General features: G+C 35.7%; 2 protein-coding genes across 5 annotated transcripts; both read left to right on the forward strand.

Moving 5' to 3' along the window:
- The first annotated feature begins 3,642 nt into the window (after window positions 1-3,642).
- On the forward strand, window positions 3,643-12,859 carry LOC108982875 (AT-rich interactive domain-containing protein 4-like). Of its 4 annotated transcripts, none has more exons than XM_018954346.2 (16): window positions 3,644-4,320; window positions 4,494-4,923; window positions 5,051-5,239; window positions 6,028-6,081; window positions 6,302-6,390; window positions 7,075-7,351; window positions 7,445-7,501; window positions 7,626-7,657; window positions 7,921-8,056; window positions 8,135-8,308; window positions 9,696-10,313; window positions 11,052-11,189; window positions 11,261-11,359; window positions 11,722-11,822; window positions 11,926-12,016; window positions 12,276-12,859. In XM_018954346.2, the coding sequence occupies exons 2-16, from the start codon at window positions 4,771-4,773 to the stop codon at window positions 12,399-12,401; spliced, it is 2,334 nt and encodes a 777-aa protein (XP_018809891.1). In that variant the 5' UTR covers window positions 3,644-4,320; window positions 4,494-4,770; the 3' UTR covers window positions 12,402-12,859. The 4 variants fall into 4 exon arrangements, with proteins under 4 accessions (XP_035547979.1, XP_018809891.1, XP_035547977.1 ...); XM_035692084.1 differs by having other exon boundaries at window positions 4,522-4,923; XM_035692085.1 differs by having other exon boundaries at window positions 4,540-4,923.
- An 8,303-nt stretch (window positions 12,860-21,162) lies between these two features.
- Window positions 21,163-23,913, forward strand: LOC108982876 (subtilisin-like protease SBT1.5). Its single transcript, XM_018954348.2, has one exon. The coding sequence runs from the start codon at window positions 21,291-21,293 to the stop codon at window positions 23,667-23,669; it is 2,379 nt and encodes a 792-aa protein (XP_018809893.1). The 5' UTR covers window positions 21,163-21,290; the 3' UTR covers window positions 23,670-23,913.
- The last annotated feature ends 784 nt before the right edge of the window (window positions 23,914-24,697 follow it).

Below are 24,697 nucleotides of genomic sequence, written 5' to 3' on the forward strand. Positions count from 1 at the left end.
TTTCTCATTTTGACTTCTAATTTAGACTTGCATTGGCAAATGGCTAGCCCATTGCCAATGCTCTAAGGAGCTAAACAAGTGAGCCAATGTATTTTTTTTTTCTTTTTAGGACTATTGTAATATTATTAAATCAAGACCTTTCAGATCTAACTTAGATTTGAAAAGTTTGGTGATGGCGAGTCCGGTGATCTGACGCGTGTGTCTCGATAAGAGCAGTCAGAAGGGGTGGTGCGTGAGAACTATGCGCAGATGTGGGCGGTGCGTGAAAACCACACGTGGTGATTTTCGCAAAACCACCACTTTCCTCCGAATGATTTTCAACTTGTGAATCTGCTCATGCCGCACGTGTCTCTCAATAGTTGCCAAAAAGTTGTAGATCTGTCTTTTTTAACCTTGAAGAAAACAAAATAAACTAAGTAAAATAAACTTTGATAGACAAGGTAGGTGAATGAAGAAATGAGAAAATGAGAGGGAGGAGGAGCAAGTCGAGGCCTCCTCCCCCTCTGGCGAAAATCAGATTTGAAGTCCTTGATTTTTAAAGAGAGAGAGAGGGTAAGATTTGATTTATAAGACTTAAGTTTTAATTTTTTTTAAAAATTAGATTATGTCATATAAGTAATTTATTATGTGTGTTATCAACACCGATTTAAAAATATAATTTTTCATAAATAAAGGTACTCTTTGCCCTTTGGTTTTTTTTTTGTGCAATTTATTTAAATCATATGTAAGTTAAATCTCATCAAATATATGTCATGAGCTCTATTTGGGACATGAGATATATTTGTTTTTTGAAGGAAATCTATCATAATTCATTCATAATAGAAACTTATATCCATAACCGAATATATTATGAGATGTTCCCATATCAAACATAATTTTATAAACCAAAATAATGCATTTAGAGCTCTACCAATACACTATTTTCTTTTGTGACTGGTGTTGATACTCTCTACAAACAAACGTCAAAGAGATAATACTCTTTGTTTAAACAAAGACTCAACCTCACACTTCATAAAAAAAAATGACTCAACCTTTACAGACAAATGTCAAAGAGACAATACTCTTTACTTAAACAAAGACTCGACCTCTACCGAAAAACGTCTGAGAGATGAACACTTTTTATTTTATTTTATTAACAATAAAGTAACCAAAAAAGAAAGCAATAAGATTGATGCAAAAAAGAACAGATTACAGTTTGAACCAACTCTAGTAGACTTCAGAATCTGTGACGGCTCATGAAGGTAGCACACTCGTCTCTTCTCAGCCACAAATGTCAAAACTGAAAGGACTTGTATTGGCAAGTTCGGTGATCTAATACGTGTGTCGAAAAGAGTTGCCGGAATGTATGGCGTGTGAGGACCACGCGCGGTGATTTTTACAAAATCACCACTTTCTTTTGAATGATTTTCGACTTATGAATTTGTTTGTACCGCATGTGTCTCTCAGAAGTTATCGGAAAACTGTAAATCTATCTTTTTATTTAAAGAAAGCAAAATAAAACTAAACAAATAAATCTTGATAAACAAGATGAATGAATAGAGGAATGGGAAAGGAGAGGGAGGATGATGAGGAAGCCGAGTTTTTACCTCATTCTTTTTCGATGAAAATGAGCCCTTTTTTTTTCCCCCGGGGGGGGGGAACAACTCTATACAATGAGACATAATATTTTATACAATTATTTTTACAATGTTTTACACAACTCTAATTTAGACAATGAGCATTTTTTCAAAAATAACTTATAAAATAAATACTTATGATTTAAAAAAATAATACACATACAATAATTTTTACAACTCTTTTTGCAATTGTGTTTTAAATAAAAATATTATTTTATAAAATAACTTATAAAAATAACAATATTTTATAGAAATATCTCTATTTAAAACATCATTTCTCTTTTCCATTTGCCATCAATCTTCTACAAATACAATCCGTGTGATCGAGACTGTAATAGAGAAACTATAGTTACAAAGAAGTTAATGACTCGTTTGTTTTTACAAGTATTCTCAATTCAACTCATCTCATCTCATCTAATCATTATAACTAATTTTTTAAATTTTCACACAAAAGAAAATAAATAACTCAAAATTTTCAAATATTAAAACAAAAACAATATTAAAAGAATATATTATAGTGATATTTTATTAAACTTTTAATTTTTATCTAAACTTATCTTATCTCATCTACGAAAATAAATAAGGCTAAAAATAGCTAATTCTACCCTCGATGTGCACAAATGAAGTAAAACTGTCCCAAGGTTGAATAAAGTCAACATAGTTTTGCAGCTGGTTGAAACTGGTTAAGGTTCCGTTTAGATAGTGAGTTAAGATAAGATGAATTTAGATGAAAGTTGAAAGTTAAATAAAATATCATTAAAATATTATTTTTTAATATTATTTCTGTTTTAGAATTTGAAAAAGTTGAATTGTTTATTATATTTTGTGTGAAAACTTGAAAAAATTGGTAATGATAATTGATGATATGAGATAACATGAAATGAAACTGTTTCTGTATCCAAACGGACCTAAGTTACATAGAAGATTGCATAATTTTCAAAAGACAGAAATGTTATTCATCATTTTCTTATTATAATTTTTAATTGTTTGTTAATATGAAATTAAATAATTGACAGAAAAAATATAAGATAATAAAGATTTTTAATAATTTAATACCACACAAAATAATGATAAACTGACAGTGAATAGATTTTTCAATTCTCTAAAGAGGAAAAAAAAAAAAAAAAAAAAACCCTGACCAAGGCCGCCACCTTATATTTGAAGACTTTTCATAACTGGATTTATAAATTCTTCAAATTCACTGGGCTAAATCCAAGATTAAACATGTGAATCTGTGATGTGGTGTCCATGATATTGAATACAAGTGATCATAACGTTATTAAAAAAAAAAAAAAAAGTGTTCATAACGTACTCCAGAGCTTACTGAATAGTTCAGTTGCACCTCATGAAGCCATTTTCTGGCAATTTATTAGGAATGGAAGATAAAAAGTTCTCTGCATCGGCAATTTTCCTGGAAGATTCTAGTTCCACACCTGAAGAAAAAAAGTCAATAAACAAGTTTCTAAAAGCATTTGACCCAGTTATCCCCAAACCCCAAAACAAAAACATAAGGTCGTATCTGGTTTATTAAGTTTGTGAAGAAAGCGTAAGTTTGTATTCCCTTTCAGGTTAAATACGAGGTCGAGATATTGCTGAGAATTGTTTTTCGGTGACGCGAAGTATTATCATGGAATCCATAAAACATCATTATCTTACTAATAATTCTGTTTATCCGATGAAGCCGTAGCAAAGGAAGTTTTTTTGGGAGAGAAGAAGAAGAACACGGAGGAGAGCTAACGGCTATGCAATCGTGAATAGCTATCAACTTCGCAGTTCAGCATTTTTCCATAATTTGCACAATTAAAACCGGCTTTTTTTTTTCATTTTTTTGTTCTTTCTCTAGGAATTATGAATTTATGAGAGAGAGAGAGAGAGAGAGAGGCGATGGACTGGAGTTTCGAACAAAAGGGACAGGCCTCATGCGGCCAAACGAAGATCAAAAGAACCCAAGGAAATAAACATACGAAAAAAAAAAGAAACGTAGGACTACTGGTAAAACTGGTAAATAAATCCTGAGCTTTTGTTTGACTTTCTATCTATTGGAGAACAGACAACGTTGTTACATTCACAAAGTCCGAATCTTATGGCCACCCACTTAATGCAAACTATCCCAAAAACTTTTATCACTATGGATTTTAGGCACAACTATTTCGTTTGGTTCAATTCCTTGCAAGAAAAGAGAACCTTCCGACTAGTACTTGTTTAATTATTGTTCACAACAAATAATATACACCTTTGGATTTTTGTGTTCTGTTTCCAATCAGAACTTTTACTTTATCAGTTCGTCAAGGGGTCTTATAATTGTAATCTCTGTCGCTCTCTCTTTTTATTTTTCTTAGTTTTGATGTTTGACCTGAGGTTAGATTTGTCAGACACCAACAGTTTTTAACATTTTGGAATAATATAATCCGTTTTTGGTGATGATGGCATTTGATTGTTTTTCTTTCGTAGAGTGTAAATTGGGATATGAAATAACTCCTTATTTTTATAGATTCTTTTTGAGAAATAAAATAATTATGATGTGAATTTTAAGGGCCTAGGGTTACTTTTTCATCCTTTGGTTCTCATCCAGTGCTTGTTTATGATTCTACAAGCCGTGGACTCACTTGGGTCGTCGATATTACTTGATTTGCTCGTCCGGTAGTTGAGAGACCTTTAATTCCCGTATGGGTGGGTGAGTTTCTCTGTTGTACCGTCTCAAGAGGTGAGTTTTCCTTCTCATCCCATCTGGGTCTTGGCTGTTTTTTCGATTTTAGCAGCTTTCGGCATTGAAAATTGAGGGCTTTTTACGGTTTACTCAATCTTTGAGGGAAATTTGATTAATTTTTCTGATATATCGGTGATAAGAATATAGGGTTTCGTTTATTTTGGTTCCAGGATTCTGTAACTAACTATGGCCATCTAGTATTTGGGTGGGTGGCAGGGATTTGGATTGTTTGCTTGGTTAGTTTTTTAGGATCTGCTTGCGGGTCTGGATTGAGTTTGGGTGGATTCTTCGCTAGGGAGGAAATTGGTGCTGCAGTTGAGGGTTTAAATCCAGTGGATGTCATAATTTCGACTTCTAACTCTTCTGTAAGGAGCCTGTGACTGTGAGGCTTGTGTTGCAAAAGATAATTGGTGGTTCTTCTCTCCGAGAAAGGATACTTGCATTGTAATGATGTTTCATTCTCAAGGAGCTTCAAAACACACCTGTAGTCTTCTTGCTGCTACCTGTGGGAAAAATTCGGAAAAACTTAAAAAGGATGATGCTGCAGAGGATAAGCCGAGATATCCCTTTCCTGAGTTGGTGTCTTCTGGACGTTTAGAGGTGCTGTAATGTATTTTTGGTTGTAAATCTTCTGTTATCAATATGAGATATGAAGTGTGTGACATAACTTATATTTCCTGGATGTTCATTGTTGGCCCCTTCAATAGTTTTTGCTCTCCATGTGCAGGTTCAGACTCTGACTAATCCGAGCAAAGCCGGGTTTTGTAAGATTCTGGAATCGTATAACCCGAGTATTGTTTACTTGCAAGGAGAGCAAATTGCGAATGATGAAGTTGGGCCTCTTGTGTGGGAAGGTGTTGACATGTCCACACCCGAAGCTATATCTGAGATATTCACCACCACATTGCCTACCGCTGTATGTGATATATCTATATTGAGCGGGCTAAGTACACTCTTTATGTATATACCACTTCATTCTCTCTAGCTCTTCCTATATATATATATATTGTTGGGGAGATCGCCTTAAGTGGTCAATGCATCTGTTTCTTATGCCGTACCCGCTACTGTTTACTATTTTATGATTGGCACATGCATCTCATGATCTCCACCCCACTTCCCGAAGTGAAGTTCTATATAGCAATCATTAAATATGAAGACGTTTGGTCAGAAGTCTGGTTTGCATCAGAATCCTAGAATGTCACTACTTCAAGTTCAGAGACATCCATGCTTGGAGTAATAGGATTGAGTTTTTAATTCTGAAGAGTTTACTCTGCATGTAGTCATATGCCAGTATGTGGTAACTTAAATTTTAATCTTAAGCTTTTGAGAAATATATGATATCTCTTAATGTGTCTGCTAAATAAATATTGAAATGGAAAAATTGGAAGGCATGTGAGATAAAAGAGAAGCGAGTATGCACTTAAGGTTCTTAATCACTGAATTAACAAAGAATTAGTCAACGTATTTTCATCATGGTAAGAGAATAGAGCAAAGGTGGATGGAGTCATTTGGCAAGACAATAAGGAATTAGAAGAAAACAGTAGGAAAATGCCAGGTTGGGATAAAATTAAAAATAGCTCATGGATGATATGTGCTGCATGGTCTTATCCTGTTCCTTAAACTCCATACAGTTTTTCTTGACATGTCATGTTGTTGAGGGCATATTTTGATTTTGATCTGATTTAATTTTTTATTTGTGTGCAGGTTTATTTGGAAATCCCAAATGGAGAAAAAGTAGCAGAGGTGCTTCACTCAAAGGTGACTGATTATCTTGTGGATTTTCACACATGCCTTTCTGGCATTCACCACTTATGTTATCGCATAATTGATAAGTTTGGTGTTATCTACTTAGCTCTGAGTCCTATTGCTGGAAGTTTTGCATTTTTTATTTTTTAATGTAATTTTGTTCAAGGACTGAAAAAATTATAATTTTAGTTCAAGGAGAATTTGATTAAATTGGGAGGCTTCACTTTTGCAGGGGATTCCTTATGTGATATATTGGAAGAATTCAATTTCTTATTATGCCGCTTGCCATTTTCGTCAAGCATTATTTTCAGTGGTACAGAGGTATATAATCTTTTATGCAATAGGTGCATGCAAATGTGGCAAGGTTTATTTTTGCGATTTTCTGTATACCTGGGTTGCAACTCGTTGCGCTTTGAATAAAATTAGCTTTTATAAAAAGGTTTATCTGTGCAATTTTGAGGCACCGTAGAAACAACTATTTCTATCTGCATGCTTGGAGGCAAGATAAATCATCTCATGGCAGAGCAAAACTACTCCCTCTGTATGGTCAGATTATATATATATATATATATTTTGTGTGCATGTGCCTGCTCATGCCTTATAGAGTACTAAGATAGCAACATGCTAGCGAGAAATTTTTCATATTTGGGTTGTTTGGTTGTCGTGCTTATTTGTTTTATGGGCAAATCTGGTCCTGATTGAGCCATTGAGGTTTTGTCTAGATCTGAGTTTGCCTGAGTAACCCTCAGCAAGGAGCTTGGCCCACATCATCACTTAAATTTACTGTTCTTCTTATGCTTATGATGAGTCTCTGGTTGGAAATCATCTATGAATCCAGTACATTGATCTACATTAAACTCACTGGCTGCTCTGCCTCGGTGTCTTTCTCCTTTTTTTTTTTTTTTTTGGGGGGGGGGGGGGGGGGGGGGGGGGGGGGGTGGTTTGAGGCCTAAGATAATACAATATGAGATGGTATTTCATGTGGTCACATTTGTTGGACTGCAGTTCCTCTACTCATGCATGGGATGCTTTCCAACTTGCACGTGCTTCCTTCAGGCTTTACTGTGTAAGAAACAACTATGTCCTTCCTGCTAACAACCAGAAGGTTACTGGTGAGCTGGAGCCGTGCATTCTAGGGGATCGTTTGAAAATCAATGTTGATCCCCCTGAGATAGATGCAGAGGGAGATGATGAGAGTTCTTCAGATGCTCTGCCTGCTATAAAGATACATGATGATGATGTGAGCTTGAGGTTTCTTGTTTGTGGAGTGCCTTGCACATTGGTAAGCTGGGACGGATCTCTCTTTAATGGTCTATATGTTGCTCCTTCACTTATGAACTGATAATTACTTAGGAAACAAACGATTTCTTTTCAGGATGCATCTCTATTAGAATCCTTGGAAGATGGCCTCAATGCCCTCCTGAACATTGAAGTAAGTGTGATGATGGTTTGTCTATACGGATCTTATCTGCTTGTGTTTGGTATCATCTTTACAGTGTGGGGAGGTTTTAATTTCCTCTTTTGTTTTCCTTGCATTGTTCATTATGTTCATTCAGATACGTGGGAGCAAACTTCATGGCAAGTTTAGGTATTATTCATCTTGATGTGTCTTTATAATGTTACATGGTTGTGTATTTTAAATTCTTTTGGATACGGTCAACCTGATCTTTTAAACAATAATTCTACATGTTTGCGAAGAGGTGCTTATGCCTTTGTTTGCAAGAAAACCTACTTATGCTGGTATTCTGTGTGTTTTTGTTGATATGATACTTCGTGGATTTTTGAACTTCTTCAAAAATGTTATAACCTTTTAACTTTCTAACGTTTCAATACCTTTCATATGTGGTTTAGTGCCCCTCCGCCACCCCTTCAGGCAGGGACATTTTCTCGTGGTGTTGTGACCATGCGATGTGATGTGACAACCTGCAGTTTTGCCCACATCTCACTTCTGGTGTCTGGTAGTGCACAAACTTGCTTCGATGATCAGGTAATCCAAAAGACTTTGTGACAACATCTAGTATTGGAGATGTTGAACTCTTATACCATATGATTTGTTGATCTTCAGCTCCTGGAGAATCATATAAAGAATGAAATTATTGAGAAGAGTCAACTAGTTCATGCACTTCCTGACAGTGAAGAAAACAAAATTACATTCTCAGAGCCTCGTAGATCTGCTTCAATTGCCTGTGGGGCAGCAGTATTTGAAGTTTGCATGAAGGTGCCTTTATGGGCTTCACAGGTTTTTCAACAAACACTATCTCTCTCCCTCCCACTTTTCTTTTCTTCCTTTTTTGTACGTATTGTGAATTTCCCTGCAAGGCTTGTGCTTGTCTTGCTTGTACATTGGCTTTTTGAAAGTAAAAGCACAGAATAAATCAACTTGTACCTTGACAGGAAATCTAGTGCATTAGTTCAGTTGATGACTTTCTTTTGTTTTTCTTAAATATTTTTAAGGTTTGTAAACCTTCTGTTTGGTTTTGTTAATTATGGGGATCTGGATATGGGGGTGACACCTTGGAGCTAGAATTTAATTGCAGGAGATACTGGTTACAGAAATCTGTAATAAATGGTGCCGTCACTATAATAGGACTTAAATTCTTAGAAGTTTAACCTCGAAGACTTTTTAATATTTAAGTTCTTGCAGATTCAACAACACTGCTTGTAAGTTAAGTTCAATATTTAGACTTTTTCCCGCATTTGCAAAATGAGGAGCCTGGGATTGGCATTTGATTAATTGCAAGTGGGTTCATGGGGCTTGTGGGTGTCTTCACCAACATTATTGCAATATTAGTGGTTACGAATATGTAACTATACAGCTTTCTTTGATCAAGCATTTGACAAACAAAATGAATTTTGTTCATGAAAATGGTTGAACTTAATATTATTGGAAATCTGATTTTGCATTTAGCTGGATGAGTTAGCATGAAAGTTGTGGTGGACCTACTGTTAAAACCCATATGATGGTGGAGTCAAATATATCATCTTTTCAGACATGTTTGGAATGTGGAAGCAGTTGAGCTCATCTGAGTTGAGTTGAAATTTAAGCCTAGCCCAACATCCAAACACAACTCCCAAATCACTAAACATCATTCAACTCAAGACCTCTTTATAAGTGGGACCCACAACCTTTTTCAACTCAACACCTTTTTATACGCGAGACTCACAACCTATTTCAACTTTCCATAAATATATCTAAACTCATCTTAACATCTAAACACATCTAAAGTCATCTTAGGTGGGTCCTACAAAACTCGTTCCGCTATCTCAACTCACTACTATTCATAAAGAACTCAACTCATCTTAGCTCAGCTCAACATCCATACATACGCAACCTTAGACTGCAGAAGAGTTGAAGCATTAAGATTCATTACAAATTACAATGTTTTGAAGTGGTGACAATTTAAGCCCGGAGTGAACCTTGAGAAAACTATTCAAAATTCAGTTTTTGATGTTCAAGTTCTTTGACATTTTGGACCTCGGAGTATCCAGAAAGTCACTTGGACATTTAATCTGAATTGGTTCCGGAGAAAATTAGTTTTTTTACGAGCGCACTTACTCTGTAGACTTGATTTGTGGCAACTAGCACTAGATGTTAGTTACCGTACCTATTGTGGTTGTGTTTTCAGGTTTTGAGGCAGTCAGCACCAGATGTTTCATATCGTAGTTTAGTTGCACTTGGCATTGCCAGCATTCAGGGATTGCCTGTTGCTTCTTTTGAGAGAGATGATGCTGAGCGTCTACTTTTTTTCTGTCCAAGGCATGGGAAAGATACTTGTACAGACAATTTAATGTTTAGCAGCGCCCCAAGTTGGTTGAGACCACCTGCTCCTACTCGAAAGAGATCCGAACCAAGCCAAGAGACTACGCCTGGTTCTCGTAATGGTGTGTCTAATAAACGTGATGTAGAGGACAAGGATGCCAGATTGAGGAATCGGGTTAGCATGCCCTTACTCCCAGCTCGGAAAAAAGTGAAGGTTGCTGCAATGAGGCCTATCCCTCATGTTCAACGCCATAAAATGACGCCATTTTCTGGAATGTCTGAGGCAGATGGGCATGAAGGAGGCCAAGTTAAGGCTAATTTGCCAGTTGTTGCCCCTACAAAGCACAGTATTGTGGGATCAACTCCTACAACACAGAGAAGAACATATTCAAGCTCATCACAGGCCAAGCAGATTATTTCCTTGAATCCACTACCTCTGAAGAAACATGGGTGTGGCAGGAGTCCAATGCATACTTGCTCCGAGGTGAGTTGTCTAATTATGTTTGGCTGTCAAATCTGGCTGTTTTTGGATTTCCACTTTTCCCATTCTTGCGTATTTCATTAGGTTAAATAAGAAAAGAAAAATATACAAAATGAAACGAGATATCCAATTTCATCATATCTATATTAAAATTGGAAGTAAAAGCTTTTTACCTCGTGAACTACCTGAAATTTGTTTCCTTGATCAAAATCTTGATACGGAAATTAAAAGTTTTGCCAAGCGGTTGATGGACCAAAATCTTGGCCATGGAACTCTTTGAAACGTTGTAGTTTTGTGGTAAATGGTGGACTCAAAAGTAATAAATTGGGACTATGTCATACCGTACCCTTTTGAGGTAAAGTGGGGCATAAGCTTTTCACATGTATGCCAGGAAGCCAAATGTTACAGTTTTGACCTTTGAAATTTAACTCAAATAAAAGATTCTTCATAAAGTGAAGAGGAGACTTCTCTACATAATGGTTTATTTAATAACTTCTATTGATTGAAGAAAATGCTCGTCCTAAGTTCAATGTACCTCACATATTCCAACCCTAAAGAGTTAACTATATGATCTATACATCAACCCATCCTACCATAACATTTGTTACGTGGAAGCCTGATCCTTAAGAAATCAAGTTCCAGTTAGGATAGGATTAGACCTAAAGTATCTTTAGAAATCTTATGCCTGCATAGGACCTGTGTAATTTATTGTTTTTGTAATTATTTGTTATTCTCTTGTAGGAGGAGTTTCTGAAGGATGTGATGCAGTTTCTAATCCTTCGAGGGCACACTCGACTTATCCCTCAAGGCGGACTTGCTGAGTTTCCAGATGCCATACTTAATGGGAAGCGTCTTGACCTCTTCAACTTGTACAAAGAGGTGAGTTCATTGCATTGTTCTGATTAGTGGGAATTGTTAGAATTTGGTACTGAAGAACAGGGTTTTCTTAGGTGGTTACAAGAGGAGGCTTTCATGTTGGCAACGGTATCAACTGGAAAGGGCAGATCTTTTCAAAGATGCATAATTACACAATGACAAATAGAATGACTGTACGCCCTATGATCCTTTCTCTGGTCTTTCTACTTTATTCTGAGTTAAGGATAGTTTTTTTTTAGTTTGCAACAAAAGGGGGAGAAAGTTGGGGGGGGGGGGAGGATTAAACATGGAAAAGTGGTGGCAGCAACGGTAGTAAATAGGTAGGGGTATGTGAGGGAACGAGTGCGTACTCCTAGAGAGGTTGGGATTCCTGAAACTGTCTAAACGAAGGATTCAAATATGGTGGTAACTTGTAACAAGCATATTTAGAATCTAAAAGCTGAGTACAGTAATAGTTAAATCGCATAAGACCTGTGAAAAATCAAGTAGATATAATACTTTTCATTTGATTTAGATAATCTCTCTGTATTAACAGGGTGTTGGTAATACGCTAAAAAGACACTATGAAACTTACCTTCTAGAGTACGAATTGGCTCATGACGATGTAGATGGAGAGTGTTGCTTGCTATGCCACAGGTTTGTACTTTTCCCCTTTTCTTTTTTCCTGCTGACATGATAAGTAATTGTATTATGTCAAATAAATGTTTGCTGACAATGGAATTGCATGACTGTTTAACAGTAGTGCACCAGGGGATTGGGTGAATTGTGGCATATGTGGTGAGTGGGCCCACTTTGGCTGTGACAGAAGGCAGGGTCTTGGTGCTTTTAAGGTATCAGCACTGCAACTACAAAAGCACCTCTGGGTTGTGAATAATATCACTTCCATAACTTTTGTGCATGTCAGAAGTTGCATCTTGAATGTATATTCTACATTTGCTTCATTTTCCTGTAAAGAATTAAGAACTTGCATTAATATGCAGAGTCAAGAACTTATCAAAAAAAAAAAATATGCAGAGTCAAGTGGATCCATCAAAAGTTGGGGTTTCTTTTGAAAAGCCATCGTTGTAATAATTTGTTTTCAACTTGCAGGATTATGCAAAAACAGATGGGCTGGAATACATATGTCCACATTGTAGCATTACAAATTTCAAGAAGAAACCACAGAAAGTCGGAAATGGATATTCCCAAGGCTTGATGGTATCACGACCACTGTGATTTCAGTTTTACATTCCCTTCAGCTTAGCTTCCCTTCTCTCTCTCTCTCTCTCTCTCTCTCTGGCTCACCAGTTTTGGGGTCTCTTTACTAGTATCATTTTGTGAGCAACTGAAATTTGTTCGGCTGCTGGGGTTGGAGGGACTCATTATGTTCTCATCCATTTTCATTGGAAATATGTTAGGAGGATTGTGGGGGAACCACAAGAAGTAGAAATACGAAATCAATGGAGCATAGGAGTTTGCTGGCATAACATCAAATGTAGGAATTTTATATATTTTATTTTTACCTTTTAGTGGGGCGGGAAGTCTTTATAGGGTGAAGAATGCCCTTAACTTGGGAAGAGTGGTTGTAAAATATTTGATTCTCCATTGAACTTTTGACTGATGTAGCTTAACATCATGAGGGATATATCCTTTAAACAATTTAGATTATATTAAAAAAAAAAGTTTCTATATTATATTTCATCTACCTTCGAGCTTATTTTTACCAAAATGTGCGATTGGAACAAACACAGAGAACCCTTAGAACCACCAGAAGAACGATACCCTTTTGGAATTCTCATATTATACACCCTGAATTCATTGGAGTAAATTATATCAAAGACTAGAGGAATTTTAAGTTGACAACGATTATGCTTTCTTATTGATGTATCAATCTAGGTAGGCTATATCGAAAATGATATTCTTGAATAGCAACATATATATACATATATATATATATATCGAAATGCCCAGAAGATGGAGCTGCAGCTCGATCCCTTTCTTGGTTCTACAGTTGAGGGGCTTTCTCTTTCGAAAAGGCTCGTCCTAGGGCAAGAAAATTGTTGTACAGAATATGAATATGAATATGTGGTGCACTTCAGATACGACTCTGCCTGCAAGAAATCTAGAGTTCACAATTTATGCAACTCCCTTGAAGAGTTGCACGCCCCGTTTGAAGTTGGATTGAACTAATTTTATGCTAAATCTAACATTCAATACTCAACTCTAAGATCATTAAACTTATCTTAACTATTTCTTTACATGTGAGACTTACAATCTTTTTTAACTCAACACATCTTTACACGTGGGACTCAACCTTTTTCAACCTTCTATAAAGATATCTAAACTTATCTTAACATTCAAATACATCTAAACTCATCTTAGATGGTCCCTACAAAACTCAATCTACCATTTTAACTCATTAATATTCACAAAGAACTGAATTCATCCGAACCGCGCCAAAATCAGCTGGGACAGTGCAAATGCTCTATCTTTGCAATAACTCCGAATTCAATTCACCTTTGACCACACTCATTGTTTGTCTGCTTAGAAAATTTATTTAATTCTGGCCCATATGGGTTCCCTCACAGCATCAGTTTCTCTGGCGATTGTGCGCTAATGAACTGGGTGGACTATAATAATTAGCAAATATAATAATACACTTGTTCTAAATGTATAATCTATATTATGATTAGACAAAGTTCATGATCATTAAGTACCCTTCTACTATTTTCCCGTTGATAATCTTCTTCTCCTTTTTTTTTTTTTAGAAAAAAAAAAGTAGTTGTGTTACTTTCAGATGTCACTTAATTGCCATCACTTTCGAAAACCTTGTGTTTGGCAAAAGTAAGACGTTTAGTTGACAATAATTCAAGAGCATGGTCATCATGAAGACGGAAGATGCAAGAACCTTCTTTCATGAACGTGATCTTTAAATCAATTCTAAACAGTAATCCTTTCGGAAGCTTAATTAATGGAGATTAGAACGTGGGAAAGAAAAGAAAAGAAAAGAAAAGGGTTTCCTTCAGATATTGAGTACTGGCTTTTGCTTTCGATATATTCTTTCTTTTTTAATCACAGTACTATTAGTTTAACTGTGAAGAAAACTATTGCTTTTATGATTGGAAAACACAGCTAACAGGACCCTACATCTCCCTCTTTATAGTTAGACTTGAATTTTCATCTGGACTTTTACCATCTATCTCCTCCCTCTTTCCTTCTCTGCATGCCATGGCTTCACGTCCCAAACAATATACATTTTGCTTTTCTCTGTTTCGGCCTGTTTGCTTTAGGGTTTTCCCTTCCCTTTTAGCAATCTAATTTTGGACTCTTCCTCGGTTTAACTTTTTCACTACAAACAGGGTTAGACTTGGGCCTCCTTTACACCGTCTTTAAATAATGGCGAAGGGAGGGAAGGAGGGAATTAAGTAGGTAGGTAGCATGCATGGTGATCATGGAAGGGTCCATTTTCAAAAATTCAAAGCTAGCTAGAAGAACATCACAAATGCAACTTTGTCCCTCTCTAAAGGTCCCCCCCCTACCCATTCCTTTGTTACGGTTGAGATCCTGAAGATCATGTGAAACTAAACAAGACCGACACATGATGATTACCAGGATGTCATGATCATCAGAATTCAAAGTAAAGATGAAATACTAGTGCATGTTTTTTCTTCCGATAGCGTGGCCCACTCTCCATTCGTGTTTCCTCCCAAAATGTCAAATGATGATTTAAAATGGTCGACAACTGTCCTAACCATGCGCAATTGGACTAGCGGCAGCGGCAGCGGCATCTGAGTGGTTCTAGCTTGGTTGAGATTGATGACTTCATATACCGGCCAAATCAATCACATGCACACCTAGCTATCTCAAATGGTTCTGTTCATCCAACTTTGTATCTAATCCATGCCCATAACCTCATTTTCCCTTTTCATTTCTAACTACTTCTTAAATTTTGTCCTTTTTTTTTTTTTTTTTTTTTTATGTTTAGTACTAACTTAAAATATATTTTATCATATGCATATATGATGCATATGTTATTACCACTCTTTCTCTAGTCAATACTAAGTGATATATCAAATATAAAAAGAGTAGTAAATAGATAGTAAGAAGGTAGTAATCCTATCATTTTTCATCACAATAATATCTATCAAATTAACAATATGCAGTTTAATGTAATATCACTTGTGCACAAAAGATTGTATTTGAATGTCGAATTGAGTTGTGAATAATAATATTTTATGGATCTCACGTAAATGTATTTAACATTTTAGATTGAAATGTATGAAGTAGATTAGATAAATTTAACTTTTTTTAATAAGAAATTGAAAAAATAATGAGTCCTATTAATGATTGATTTGAGTAGAGTTAAGATGAGTTGAGCTAGATTCATATTTTATACGGAAATAAATACAAAATAATATTTAATTGCTAGAATAAAGGGCCATATATATATATATATATCCGTGTCAAATTTTGTCTTCCTTTATTTTTTTAATTTTAAAATAGTATAATCATTGTGGTAAACGCCAAAAAAAAAAAAATAGTGAATAGCTCAATTAATATCAATAATTTGGTGTTAAAATGAATTAATTTTATCCCAATATTTTATTTTATTTTTCAGTTATAACCTACAGTACTCGAAGGTTGAAAGTTTTAACAAAGATTTTCTCCAGGAATTTACATATTTTAATTTTTCATTATAATAAAAGGAATTGCAGAGAGTTTCGCTTGTTCTCGATCGAGGATGCAAAATTATATACACTTTTCATTGATCTTGGTAAAATACTACCATGAAATGGATTAATGGAAGACAAATTTAAAACTAAAATTAGAATTTTTTCAGCCAATCAGAAAATAAAATATTGTTATATATAGGACATTATGAACCACAAAAAAAAAAGTGTATTGGCAGCGGGATGACCTTTCAAACAATCTTATTTCAACATTCAAACAAATATTTTCAATTTCAATTTTTCAATTTTTTCATCTAATACTTACTAATCATTACAATTTTCAAACTTATAAACAAACACACAAAAAATAATTTAATTTTTTCAAATTTCAAAACAAAAACCATATTAAAAAATTATATTCTAAAACTCTTTTAAATTTTAGAATCTTTGTTATTCAATTTTTTTTTCTCTTTTTTCTTAAAATCTTATAAAAATCTTAACTCAAATTATTTTATTATTATTTATAAATTATCTCATTTTTATTTACAAATTTCTCATCTTATCTCATCTCATTTCATTCAAACGAGGCCTAACTCTAAATTTCCTTCACTTTTTTATATTGAGAAAAAAACAAAACTAAAAGAGAAACAAATGAGGATAAAATAATTTTTTCGTGTAAATTTTAAATTTGTTTAAATAAAATGAACGAGACTTACTACCATAAAAATGTGCAGAGGATTCCACATATATATTATAAATATTTTTTTATATATAATAAAATGGGAGAGGCAGAAGGCAGCACGAGGACCCCCCCCTAACCCCTTTGTTGTGTGATTGAAACAGCTAGCGATATAATTGCATAGAATATGAGAATGTCCCTCGTTGGGTTTGGTACATGAAAAGCCGTGTCTATTATTTATTTTGTTAATACAAACCCCACTTTTCTCAAATAAAAAAAAAAAAAAGAGTCTCATGTCTTGCACGAATACTCCACCTGTGAACATTTGGCAAGCAAGCAAGCAAAGATCACATCATGCTTTTGCTATTTGTTTTAGCAGCAATGCATCAAAATTTTAATTTTTTGTAAAAAGAAATATTTTGATCATAAAAAAAATAAATTAATAAATTAATATAATTTAATATAATACGTCAAATATTATAAAATTATTTTATAATAAAATAGATATAATATATTATATCAAATTATATTAATTTATGAATTGACAATGCTAAAGTGCACAATGTACATCTCAAATTTGCATACTAATGCAAATAGCTTTTTTTTTTTAAAAATATTTTCTAAACATCTTTAATCATTAAAAAAAATATAAATTTATTGATAATCACTTTATTAATCATTAAAAAAATAAAAAATAAAATATATGAATGGAGATATTTGTCATCTTGGTTATGAATTGAATAGGCGGTGACATCCAATAAGTTTAGTCAATAAATAAGATTGAAAGTTGAGAGTAACGAGATATACAGGTACTGGCTTTCTATGTCAAAAAGTAAGATTTATTTGTTGTCGCTGAAATGTCCAGAAATCTAATAAAATTGACAGGTTACTGATACAGACGTTGTTGAATTACCACATCCATCAAGCTTTTATAGAGATGGAACTGGTGGTGGTGACCATGTTGGGGCAAGTGGACCACGCATCTCGGCTTTCCCGGCAAAGCCTGTCGACATTTTGGCATATCTTGCATGCAATTTCTGCTGACAGACACCATAGCCATCAAAGTTCTGGTTTGTAAATTAAAAATAAAAAATAAAAATTACAGAAAGTTACTGCAATTGTCAAATACCAAATCACATGTAATTAGTCAGTCACAAAGCCCTTACTTTTAGCTTCTTAATCGCTTAAATAATTTTATTTTCACACTGTCTATATTGAACATAAAACATATACAAAGGACAAAAGATGCATTATTCAATGGCTGAGACAAGGAGATGACTTATAAATAAAACAATTGTGTAGTCCCATGATGCGCTATTTGGATACAATCTAAGTTAGCAATCGGAAAATGATTGTTGAAATATATTTGTTCTGGCATTGATGATAGGAATCTTCCCATCTTCTAATTCCAATATTGTAGTTAATGAAAACATTAGCATAAACAGATAGCTAGAATTGGATTACCTAAATTGATGATGATGCACAAAGGATACTTGTGTCCATGTCGATGTGCAAGGTTCTTGCTCCGACATGAATCATTGTTCGCTACCCATAGCCGCCGTCGTCACCGCATCTCAATTTCTTGAGCCGCTGTTGCCACGGCCACCCCCTCTCATCCCTCTCTTCTCTTTCTCAATTTCTCCCTCCAACAACCCCTCCATATCTCACCCCTTTGTTTTATCATTGTTTGCCACCCACAGTTGCTTGCGGCACCGCTAGCCACTGTCCTCGACGCCAATCCGTGGCAGCCAAACGCCCAACTTCAATGCCTCAGTTCCCGTCTTCATTTCTCTCTCTTTTTCCTATCTAAATCGGCCTCCAGCGCGTGCACACACACACATGCATCTCTCTCTCTCTCTCCATTGTGCACGGCAAGCCCAGCTGCCAGCTATCAACCACCACTGTAAGACCAAAACCAACACACTTCCTGCAACCCACCCATAGTTGCCAAACTCTAGCTCCAACCACCCAAACAGCCTATGTTTTAAGGTCACGACAGTGATCACCAAGCCTCCACCCAACCCTTCTTTGCACGTATGTAGCCTCCACCATGAAACTATGCCGGATAGTAAGCGACACAACAATGTTAGAATAGACATGCCTTGAGGGAAGAGTGACAGAAGTTTATACATGTTTTTATGTAATGTATGAAAGTAAATTTTTGTAAAATGATTTTTAATTTAATTTAATGATAAACTCTCTTTTAATTGATAGAACAAGTTTTAATTTTAAATATAAAATATTTTCTATCTTGGAAAGTAAATGAAAAAGTTTTAAAAAATTAAGTAATTCCCGTCTCATTTTCTAAAACCATTTATTAAAATCTCCCTACAAGTACGAGCATTACATACAACTACGATATTTTTATAATTATTTTATGACTTATTTTAAATAAATTAATATAATTGTGTCATTTAATTAAATAATAATTTTAATTTTACATAATTATCCTATATTTTAAGTAGAGTTGTAAAATAATTATATAGTAAGTTTACTATTTTTCTTATTAATTATTAAAAAAATGTGGAATGAAGAGATTAAGCAAGACAAATAATGTCACGTGTCTTTATCGTAAAAAAGGGAAAAACAAAAAAACAAAGTAAAGTTGGGAAGAAACGCGTATGCCAACTCAAGAGCCCGTGAGACTACATCACACCAATTTTGAGTACAAGATTCTTTCTTTCATCATTAAAATAGATTATATTCATATAACTTTTGTTTTGTCTTTTTTTGTTCTGTTTTGTGTTTTTTTAATGCCATCTTATTATATATTTTAAAATATAAAATTTTATAAAATATTTAACGGTTTCCATTTTATCTTTGCTCCCAATTCAAGATTGTATAACCTACCGTAGGAGGAAGTTAAAAGAGAGGTTTAAATAGTAAGTTGAGATAAAAGTTGAAAAAGAAATAAAATATTATTTTTAATATTATTATTGTTTATTATATTTTGTATAAAAATTTAAAAAAATTATAATAATTAAATAAAATAAATTAAAATACTTTTGTATCCAAATTGAGCTTAACTAGCCTACGTATACACATTAGAAATAATTTTTTTTACCCAATATGAATGACAAAAGGAGAATATCTTAATTATCTTCTTTATTTTCTTTTCTCACTCACGTGAGTAATAGGTCAAACCAAGTATTTAACGGGGAGATAATCAGGCAAAATCATGGATTTTTTTTTTTTTAAATTTTTGTCATCACATTACATCCTAAACTTCTGTTCGATTATAACATTTAAGATGTGTTTGAATATTGAAGTAAGTTGAGTTAAGATGATAAAATATTATTTTTTAATATTATTATTATTTTAAAATTTAAAAAAGTTGAATTATTTATTATATTTTGTATTGAGATTTGAAAAAATTGTAATGATGAATTGAGATGGATTGAAATGAGTTTGGATCCAAATTCACCCTTAAAGTGACGTAAAAATTTAAAACGTGTTTTACAATATTTATTATTATTATTACCGAGAGTTGAATGAAAATCATTTAATGTTCATTAAGTATGAAAAAGATCTTTAAACCGCAATAAAATACCAAATTTTCAACTTATTTTGAGGCCGCCTAGGATATATATATATATATATATATATATATTTATCAAGACATGAGGGATAATGTTCATGACATCATTATATTTGGTGCATTAGATGATTAGTGAGACTTAACAAAGTTATTAGCAACGTGCAGCAGTTGTTGAGTCTCCCTAATTATTACCAGCTAATTAAAAATAAACCAAAATTCTAAGCATAACCAAAGAAAAAAGAAAATTTTGATCAAATTTATATATACCAGTCGTTCCTATCATTAGTACCAACATTGATCCCTTTCAAATCTATGACAAGGCTCTGCCCATCACGCCCCTATTATATTATTATTATTATTATTATGTGATATCCATTTTAGTCATGAGATTCCCATAAAATAAACATCGTTCAAAGTTATAATTTACACAATTATTGTAGAATCTACATATATACTTCGTATTATATTATGGTATAATAAAAAAATATTTTTCTTAATAAAAATTAAAAATTTATTTTATTATTATCTTAAAGTGTCACGCAGATAACATTTATCTTTTTTAAAAAAATGAGATGAAAAAATTAATTAATATTGTATCCGGCATTATTTCTATAAAATTATTATATGTGTTTATTTTTAGAAAATGATATTATGCTGCCTTATTTTATCCCTTCAATTTAATTGTTTATACATTTTATTATTTATTTATTTTTTAATAATTAAATAAGTAATTATTAATTTATTGATATTTTTTTATTTTTTAAAAAAACATTTAATAGAGAAAAAAGAAGTAGAATTTTGCACTAATAGCACACAATAGTCAAACCTGAAGGGCACGGTAACACTTCCCTATAATTTTTTCTCGATAAACAGTAAACCCTCTCTGATAATAAAAAATCTTCACAACTTTTTAATATTTCATACTTTATATTATTTTTAATTTTTATTATTTTTTTTATTAAATATTTATTATATGAATAATAAATAAATAATTTAAAAAATATAAACTTAAAAAAAATTTAAAAAAAATATTAAAATTTTAAAAAATTTTAAAAAATATGAAATATGAAATATAATGTTGCAATGCTACTCTGATAATTACACCACTAGTCTCCACTCACAAGCACAGAACAGTGACACTGCCCCTGTCTCTTTTCTTTTATAGTTTGTTCAGTGACACAGCAGAGCAGACACAGCACCAGCATTTACACTTCCAGAGCATCTCGCTCTTCCCTCCAATGGCTCCCTCTCTCACCCTCTTCCTACTCTTTCTTCTCTCTCCCATATCCATCTCCTCCGCATCTTCTTCCTCTATTCCCACTATTAAAGATGACCAGAAGAAGACTACTTACATAGTCGAAGTCCAACCAGATGCCAAGCCTTCCATTTTCCCTACCCACGAGCTCTGGTACGAGTCTTCACTCTCTGCATTGAGGAAAACGAGGACGGAACCACCAGCACAAACCACCAGCGCTCTCATCCACACATACTCCAACATATTCCATGGCTTCTCTGCCAAGTTGTCCCCCTCCGAAGCCAAAACTCTTGAGTCCCTCCCGCACGTTATTTCCCTCATCCCCGAGCAAGTCCGCCATGTGCAAACGACGCGCTCCCCCCAGTTCTTGGGCCTCAAGACCACCGATAGTGCTGGTCTCCTCAAAGAATCGGACTTTGGGTCCGACCTCGTCATTGGAGTAATCGATACCGGTATCTGGCCCGAGCGTAAGAGCTTCGATGACCGAGATCTTGGCCCTGTACCCTCCAAGTGGAAAGGCCGATGCGTCGCCGCCAGGGACTTCCCTTCCTCCTCCTGCAACCGCAAGCTCATCGGCGCTAAATACTTCTGCTCTGGCTATGAGTCCACCAATGGCAAAATGAACGAGACCAACGAGTTTCGCTCCCCCAGGGACTCGGACGGCCACGGCACCCATACCGCCTCCATTGCTGCCGGCCGCTACGTCTTCCCGGCCTCTACCCTTGGTTACGCGCGCGGAGTTGCCGCTGGCATGGCTCCCAAAGCTCGCCTGGCCGCCTACAAGGTCTGCTGGAATTCGGGCTGCTACGACTCCGACATCCTCGCAGCATTCGACACCGCAGTGGCTGACGGAGTCGACGTCATCTCCCTGAGCGTAGGCGGCGTCGTCGTTCCATATTACCTCGATGCCATCGCGATTGCCGCTTTCAGAGCCTCCGATTCCGGGGTCTTCGTCTCCGCCTCAGCTGGTAACGGCGGTCCGGGTGCGCTCTCTGTTACGAATATTGCTCCCTGGGTGACTACGGTAGGTGCCGGCACCATTGACAGGGATTTTCCCGCCGATGTCAAGCTGGGGAATGGAAAAATCATACCTGGTGTAAGTGTTTACGGTGGACCGGCTTTAACTCCGGGTCAGATGTACCCATTAGTATACGGTGGGAACACTGAGGGCGGTGCTGTTGATGGGTATTCGTCCTCGCTATGTTTAGAAGGTTCTCTGGACCCCAATTTCGTCAAAGGCAAGATCGTGTTGTGCGACAGAGGCATCAACTCGAGAGCTGCCAAAGGTGAGGTTGTGAGGAAAGCTGCAGGGGTTGGAATGATCTTAGCTAATGGGGTTTTTGATGGCGAAGGATTGGTGGCCGATTGCCACGTGTTGCCCGCCACAGCTGTAGGCGCATCGTCCGGTGACGAGATCAGGAAATATATCTCTGCAGCTTCGAAGTCGACACCGGTGGCTACCATTCTCTTCAAGGGGACAAGGCTCGGAGTGAGGCCTGCTCCGGTGGTGGCATCGTTTTCGGCTCGTGGTCCTAATCCGGTGACTCCGGAAATATTGAAGCCCGATGTGATTGCGCCCGGATTAAACATTCTCGCAGCTTGGCCCGACAGAATCGGGCCGACCGGCATACCTTCGGATAAGCGTAGAACCGAGTTCAATATACTGTCTGGCACATCAATGGCTTGTCCTCATGTTTCCGGTTTGGCTGCATTGTTGAAAGCAGCGCACCCCGAATGGAGTCCAGCGGCCATAAGGTCTGCACTAATGACAACCGCTTATACTGTGGATAATAGGGGTGGAGGAAACATGTTGGACGAGTCCACTGGAAATGTTTCGACAGTATTAGATTTCGGGGCTGGTCATGTCCACCCCCAGAAGGCTATGGATCCTGGTCTCGTCTACGATATTAGTTCCTATGATTATGTGGATTTCCTATGCAATTCCAATTATACTACTCAGAACATCCAAATGATTACTAGGAAGACTGCGGATTGCAGCGGGGCAAAACGGGCTGGCCATGTTGGGAATTTGAATTACCCCTCGTTGACTGCAGTGTTTCAACAATATGGAAAGCGTAAGATGTCTACGCATTTTATTCGAACGGTGACCAATGTTGGAGACCCGAATTCTGTCTACCAAGTTACGGCTGAGCCGCCGAGTGGAATGGTGGTGACGGTTAGGCCGGAGAAGCTGGTGTTTAGGAGGTTGGGTCAGAGGCTGAACTTCCTTGTGAGGGTGCAAACCAGGGCAATTAAGCTCTCCCCTGGTAGCTCTAGAATGCGGACTGGCTCTATCGTATGGTCTGATGGGAAGCACAATGTCTCTAGCCCCTTGGTTGTGACCATGCAGCAACCTCTCTAGACAGTGTTGAGGGTTTTGGGTTTAGGAATTTTGCTCACCTTTCTTGTTATAGAATACTTTCTAAGTTATCTCTTTATGTTATCACGAGTAAGTTTATTTTTTTTCTTTCCTTTTTTTAAATGGTTTTCAGTTTCAGAAAACTGGTGGGGTTGGTTTGTACTTTGTAATGCACAGTGGAGGTTTATGTTGTTGTTGTAAGATTAAGAATGAAGAATGGATGTAAAAATGCTGTGTTTTGAGAAAAGACCAAGATAATGGTAAGTACTAAGATCCACTTTCCTTTAGATCGCTGAAGTCATTCGATTTACGCCAAGTGAAAGGGGATGATGCTGCTGCTGCTTTACGTAAATGTAGTTTTTAAATTCATGGTATCCGGCATGTAAGCAAATAGCTTTAACAACAAGAACATCATGACAACGATAATCAGTAGTACAAAAATCATGAGGGGTTTCTTGCACAGGTGAAGAAGATGTCCAAACTAATTGTTTATGCGTAGTGTTTCGAATGTTTTGCTGCTTTTATGGGTTGCAAATGCGTTGACACGTTCAGAGGAGAGGAATGAACTTTCAGATGGAGCTGCTGGTAAAAGGCAAAAGAACCCCCCCCCCCCAACATACAGCGTAATCAGTTATTTGACTTTGAAACCTCATGCTTGCATAATCATTGGTGTTGATTAAAACCCGAATGGCGCACAATCAACGGGAAGTCATGGGACTGCCTGCTGGCTGCTTATAAGTGTGGGGCATTTATCAATGCTTTTGATATTGAAAGTGCATTCATCCGTTTGAAGAAAGCAACTTAATTTGCTGGAAAGGACCACTAGTCAAGAAATTGCTTTACAGCCATTGGGGCCATGTTCATTAGGTTTCAGCTGCTTTTGGGGTTCTACTCGGCTCTTGAATCACTATTTTTTGTGTTAATAGCCTCATCAATCATAATGTCTCCTCCCCCCATAAATTTTATAGATTTCATAATCCAAAACAGTTGTACGAATGAAACAATTATCATTTAACTAAAGATAAATACTT

This window comes from Juglans regia, chromosome 7 (genome assembly GCF_001411555.2).
Source record: "Juglans regia cultivar Chandler chromosome 7, Walnut 2.0, whole genome shotgun sequence".
Classification (NCBI taxonomy): Eukaryota; Viridiplantae; Streptophyta; class Magnoliopsida; order Fagales; family Juglandaceae; genus Juglans; species Juglans regia.

Bases quoted from the DNA above. Each gene is read 5' to 3' on its own strand.
- LOC108982875 (XM_035692086.1), top strand. From the start codon at position 4,771: ATGATGTTTCATTCTCAAGGAGCTTCAAAACACACCTGTAGTCTTCTT. The intron at 11,360-11,721 runs GTACGCCCTATG...CTGTATTAACAG, and splicing joins CAATGACAAATAGAATGACT to GGTGTTGGTAATACGCTAAA. The intron at 12,017-12,275 runs GTATCAGCACTG...TTCAACTTGCAG, and splicing joins AGGGTCTTGGTGCTTTTAAG to GATTATGCAAAAACAGATGG.
- LOC108982876 (XM_018954348.2), top strand. From the start codon at position 21,291: ATGGCTCCCTCTCTCACCCTCTTCCTACTCTTTCTTCTCTCTCCCATA.